This window comes from Cyprinodon variegatus, unplaced genomic scaffold (genome assembly GCF_000732505.1).
Source record: "Cyprinodon variegatus isolate N-32 unplaced genomic scaffold, C_variegatus-1.0 Scaffold215, whole genome shotgun sequence".
NCBI classification, from domain to species: domain Eukaryota; kingdom Metazoa; phylum Chordata; class Actinopteri; order Cyprinodontiformes; family Cyprinodontidae; genus Cyprinodon; species Cyprinodon variegatus.
Genome location: NW_015150668.1, coordinates 1,090,503 through 1,096,873, shown reverse-complemented (window position 1 = coordinate 1,096,873; position 6,371 = coordinate 1,090,503). Strand labels below are relative to the sequence as shown.

At 41.7% G+C, this 6,371-nt stretch overlaps 1 protein-coding gene across 1 annotated transcript in view; it reads right to left on the bottom strand.

Moving 5' to 3' along the window:
- Positions 1-558: 558 nt before the first annotated feature.
- Positions 559-6,371, bottom strand: part of pard3 (par-3 family cell polarity regulator) — a 337,809-nt gene continuing 331,996 nt past the window's right edge. Inside the window, exon 25 of the mRNA XM_015380465.1 lies at positions 559-2,008. Coding sequence (XP_015235951.1) covers positions 1,606-2,008 — 403 coding nt within the window. The 3' untranslated portion in view covers positions 559-1,605. The remainder of the gene's footprint in view (positions 2,009-6,371) is intronic.

Sequence of the window (6,371 nt, the reverse complement as noted above, 5' to 3'; positions counted from 1 at the left end):
TTTTTTTTTTTTTTTTTTTTAAATACCGTAAGAGGAGGTTTTGTATTATTGCATTGATATTTAGTCTACTTCGTGTTGTCAGATGAGTTCTTCTCAGGAGAGGGAGGGACAATTTTTATTTGAAAAATTTGGCATATCATTAATTTATGAATTGAAAAGATAAATGGAAAAATGGTTAGAATATTTTTCTTCTAAGGATATACCACAATACAACAAAAAAAATTTATTTCTCTCTTTTTGCACGGTTTGAGCAGCTTTTCTTCCCAGATAAAATAAAAACTGCATTTTTTATTTAAGCTTCAGCTTTGTCAAATGAAAGAATGATCTGTAACATACTTGTTCCTTTCTTTTCAGTGCTGTGTTCGCTACAAACATGACCACATTAACCTCCATTGTTGCTGGTAAGGAAGCAAACTCCCAACTTGATGTCACAAAAACATCTGCATGAAAAAAAAACAAAAAAACTTTTTTCTCCCCCCCCCACTGTTTCTCAGCTTGCTTATTGTAATCCAGCAGCAATGGCTTCATTTATCGACTGCTGTTTTTTTTAAAAACCACCCCCCACCTGCTGCCTCGATTTCAAAAAGCTGCACTGCAGAGTCTCTGCTAAATGCTAAAAAAGGTAGAAAAACCCCATAAAAAGCAATTATGGCAGTTTGAAGCAATTAACTCCAGAGGACAATTTTGCCTTTTGTTATAAAAACAGCATAAAGAGCTGCTGCTAATTTCACACAGAGAGACACATTGTCTCCCCGCCGATCTTTATCTTGCCTCCTCTATTCCTGCTTTTATTCGGCTCGTCATGTCAGGAGCCCGGCCCTCCGTCGGAGCCTCCAGTAGCAGCGTTCTTTGGCTCTGGTAGGCAGCAGGTGGCTTCTGATGAAAAATTCAGTGCAGAGCCCCGACTCGGGAGACGACAGAGAGGCGGAGGGAGGGAGGTGGTGGATGTGAGCGAGAGGGGAGGGGGAGGAATATGGAGGTGTTGAGGTAGAAGAAAAGGAGCGTAATGAACAGAGAGAGAAAGAATGAAAGGAGAAGATGGAGCTCCAGACAGACAGGCAGGGAGGCGGGTGAGGGGAGCCCAGCGCCGTGCAGAGGGGCCAGGCAGAGGATCACAGAGGCCTACCCTCTCTGCCTGACTCTCCTCCAAGGAGATAACACACGATATGAATCATTTATGAGGAGGGTTTTTATTAATAACACACACACACTCTGTGGCCTGCTTTTTCTTTCCATGTTGCCTCATTTTCTCTCCTTCAGAGGGAGAAACGGCGTCGGCTCTCTGAAAAGGCCGTGCTACACCGAAAAGATGCCAGGTGGGTCGAGTCACTGGAACGTCACTTGTAAACCTCCGCCTCACCGTGGGTTCAGAGAAGAACCCACTCCTTCGCCTGATTGTCGGTCCGTCACAGCACCGGGTCTCTGAGTCAGAGTCCTGGACGAGGGTGGAGAAGGCACCGGGCGTCTCGAGGTTGTAGGAGGGTGACTGATAATTGGTACAGGTCATCAAACACCCACATACCGTTAAGATCGTCGCTAAGCTATAAGACCTCTAAAGAGTCTGTGTTCAGATTTGAAACCTCAGTCTTCAGCCTGCTAATTTCCTCAGGAATAAAACAGTCGTCCCTTTTCTGACCCCAGCCTGTTCAGCCGAGCCAACTGTGATGGTGAAGGCGGGACGTCGTGTCGGTACGGGCCCTTTGGGGACCCCGGCTCCTTCAGGCGGGGGATGTACCCCTCATACCCGCTGTTCCCACTGCTCTCCTGCATCCTTTTTCCTTTGGCTTCCTGCTCCCTGCGCCTCTGCTCCTGCCTCAACAGCTCCTGAGCCTCCAGGAGGACTCTGGCATTAACTCCTCCTCCGCCGCTGCTGCCAGGATAGCCGTTCCGGGAGCCTTGGTAGCTGGAGTACCTGGGGTTGTCCTTGGCGGTTTGGAAGACGTCTCCTGGTGGGTACGCCTTGTCCCAGGAATCCTGAGAGACGGTGCTGGGGTTCTTCCTGGGCTGCCTGATGTTGGAGGAGAAAAAAAAACAAGGAAAGGATGTGTGAGATGGCTAGAAAGTTCTTAAGCAGGGTATACACTGTTCAATATTTTCAATCGTTGCACACAGCCGCAGCTGAAACTGTACGATGAAACCGCAGGGTTTAAAAGTTCCCAGCTAACGATATTTGCTCTCACACTGTGCGGCCCGACACTCTGATGCGACCTTACGATGGCCGACTGAATTTCAGACATGTTTGATTTTCACCCGACCTCATGATTCCTGATCGTGAGGTGGTAGTGGGAGCCTAATGGCCCCTCGTATATTACACAATGCTGGAAGCACGATGCGGCTGAAAGATAGCACGATCTAAAAATTTGTGCAGGACTGGAGAATCGGCCCAAAAAGGGCAAAAAATAGTAAAGGGTATGCCTGGCTGTAAAGGAATCCACCATTTTCTATCATAGTTTCTTTCCCTTTAGGATTCATACAAATTCACTGCAAAAATGATCTAGATATAAGAAAAAAATTCTTAAATGAAGAGTATTGACCCTTAATTTTAGTTGGTAAATAAGAATATTTGCCAATATGCTAATGAAGATTCTCAATCATCCAGGTCATAGTCATTCTGTAAAAGTTTAAAAACATCATAGACAGGTTTCAGATATTACAGGCTAACAATGGAACCAAATGACCTGCTCGTCAGTTTCAATTTGCATGTTTCCAAGCAATACAAGGCTTTGTCTATATAAAGCCTCAATCTCCAGACATTTGAATTGAGAAAGCTTCCTGGAGGTGAAGCGAAACGTCTTCAAACCTTGGAAACCAAGTCCAGTGGATTGTTTTTAAACTTTTACGGAATGATTTGCCAATGGAATTCGTTTTTTATAAATTCTTGAGATTACATAATTAGATAATACTCAGTTGAAGTAAGACGATACAATTATTTTCTCTTACTTTAAATGTAAATTTTCTTGTTCCATTGGAAAAGGGTCTCACTTAACTCCTCAATTCAAGAAAAAACACTTATTTTAAGAAAAAATGTGTAATTTAGATTTACATTTTTTGCAGTGAAAATGTCCAACCTTTAAAATATTACGCTCTGTCTGGTTTTGTTCTGGGCATTTTGAAGATGCTCAAACTGAAGTCTGGTTTTTTCAGCTGTAAAATCTTAAATAACAGAACACCACATAAAACTGGCTAACATTTGGTCTCAAACCAAGACTTGAATCTTTACACTGGAAAAAAATTGAAATCTCGATAAGTCATTTTTTCTTAACATAAGTGCATTTGTTCTTGAATTGAGGAGATAAAAGAGACATTTTGCCAATGGAACAAGACAATTTAGATTTAAAGTAAGAAAACACAATTGCATTGTCCCATTTCAAGTGCATATATATCAGGAGTAAAAGTACTCATTCCATTGGCAAACTATCTCATTTACCAATTAAAATCAAGGGTAAATACACTTACTTTAAGAAATCTTGACTTATTTCTAAGATCTAAGGATCATTAATCCAGTGTAAATTCCAATTTGAGGTCTTCTGAACAATCCAGTCTGTAAAAACAGACCAAAAATGTTCCTTTGCCTCCTACTGTCCAAATTTTCACACCTTTTAGACCAATAAACTTCACCTGAAACCAAACTTTAATTATTGTTTTTACTCCTATGCTGCAAAAAGTGCTGACATGATTAGCTAAAAACCTCACAAACAGTGAAACCTGATCCATGCTACTTAAAAAACAATAAAAAAGTAAACTGTATGATTGAAATAACATTGGATGACTCCAGATCTTTTACACAGGACTCTGTCTGAATGAGGCATGAAGTGGCAGAAAGGTTTTACTCTCCAAGCTGTTGTTCCTCAATCAGTTTGTGTAATTATGTTTTTAAACGAGGTCAAACTGAGCTGAAGCACTCTGCTCAATGTCGTCCACACTTCCCACACAAACATATTGAGTGTATTATCTGCTATTGCCTCACCATTGCAGTCTAATCCACTTTCATCAACATAAATCCTTCCTTGATAAATACGACACGCTGCGCTCCAGCGGTCAAAGGCAACATCCTGGATCACTTCGAGGGGTCGTGTTTGGATAAATCCAGCTGTTATTTCCCAATAAGCTGAATTAACTGTTTGACTTTGGGCCTACCGCGATGCCAGAGGCTCAGATGAAGTAAACGAGATGTTTAGGAGATCACGTCCGTGTGGCGGATCAGTTTCGTAACGACTGGATCGCTGTTGGACCTGTGATAAATGGCAGCCGTGTCCCTTAAGGAACAGTTTTCACTGAGGATAAAGGTCAGCTCCCTGCAGGGCGAGGCCCTCCCTCCTAAACAAAGATGTCTGATGGTAAATAAACCTTTGGGATGTGAAACAATGCAAAGAAACGAGGGTCTATAGCATTCATCATCTACAAGCTGCATTGATCTCTGATCCAAAGTAATGCCATTAAAGGAGAGCAAAGGCTGCCTGCAGCAGCTGCAGCGGCTTTTGGTCCGAGCAGAGCATGCATGTCTGCATATATATGTGTGTGTGTTAAAAAGTCAACCTGGTGGACTGTTAGAGCTGTCGTTTCTAATCACTGTCAGTGTGGGCATGAGCTGAATACAGAGGCTTGTTTAGACCCATCAAACTTCTCTCATTTTCTAACCCAACAGCTGTGAACTTCAACATTTGTATTAGACTGTCAATGCAATAAACCATGGTAAATATGGTTGAAGAATTTTATGATTTAAGGTTTGAAATGCCCCCTCCACACAAACCCATCTACAGTAAACCAGACATAGACACTTGCCTTATTTGCCTCCACTTTTATCTTGATTATAAAGAATTAGAAAATCTTGGTCCCACCTTTTCATGCAAGTTGGTTCAGTCCACCTCACAATATACATGTAGCAGTTTTCTAGCTAAACTAAACCGAATTCTCTTTAAATAGGCTTATTAAACAATAAAAAGGGTTTCCACTATGGACTGACCTCAGGATCACCATGACAACAATGTTTTTATCTCATAATGAACCAGATAAGCAGACCTGCCATGGGAATACATTAACAGTATAAAGTACAATCAGATCTGATGTGTTGAGATGAAGGTTTTGCTACCAGGGCCGACGTAAAGAAACTCAAACACAGAGTATTAAACCCTGCTTTTTTTAAGCTTTATTTTCCATTAGCACTACAAAGAACAACATCTGTACATTTAGGAAAATAGTTCAAGCAAGGCCAGACTGGATGGACAGTGTCGATGACCGTCAACCTTGCTATGGGCTTTCTAGCCCATTTTGGTGATCCTAACATTCCAGCTCCAGGTGGATTTTAACCATTTCCGTCTTGACGAAAAGGTCAACATACAATCAAGTCTCCAGAAGCAGATGAAGACAAGCAATATGAGTACTTGATCGTTCTCATGTGCTCGTGAAATGTCATTGGCCTCAGCCGTAGTACTGTTCCAGTTCTCAAGAACACAAGCCAGAGAACAGATAAAGTCCCCAGATATTGTTCTCGCCCCTCCCCCTTTATGGAGTATGCCTCAGAGCAGACTTGTGCATTCTCCAATGACAGCTGTAACGTGATAGCAGGAGGTGAAAAGCAGCTCCAGACGAGCCGAGCGTGTGGTGACGTCACCAGTACGCTTCTGTTCCAATTGACCCAGATTTATGCTGCATGCTCCCGTTCTCCCCAAGTCCACACTTCCCCGCGTTCTTCTCAAGAACATACTTTGCCAGAACACGAGTCCGTACTCGCGTACTAGTGAATTCAGAATCGGCCAAGGTTTCACCGAGCTGTGGATCTCTGCATCTCCTCCAAAGTTACCCTTGGTTTCTTTGGCTGCTTTTCTAATTCAAGCTCTCCTTGTGCCCAACAGTCTTCTTGGTACCATTTGTTATTTAATCTTCTTAAACAAACCTCCAAAGCATTCACAGAACATCTGGATTGCTAAATGCTAACTCTCAGACATAGGTTCCCATCTAACATCAATTATTCTGCAGTGTTGTATAGTAACGAAGTAAAAATACTTCACTACTGTACTTAAGTATATTTTGGAGTACTTTATACTTTCCAAGAGTATACATTTTTTTGAGAACTTTTACTTCACTACATTTACAAACTTATTTCCATACTTTTACTGCAATATATTTTCAATGTTTGGTTTAGTTACTAAGTAAAAAAAAATAAAACGAGCGAGAGAAACGCAAGTGTTTTGAACCCACCTACTGACTACAAAGTCGGGTCTTGCCTGGGCTTGTTCATCAACACCAATAGGATACACCTGTTTCACAAAGCCAGTCTAAATGTATCCTACACTTGGTTGTTTATATTATTTTAAGTGAATTTAACCTTCAAAGTTTACCAAAATGTAAAAAAAAATTTAAAAATGGAGAGA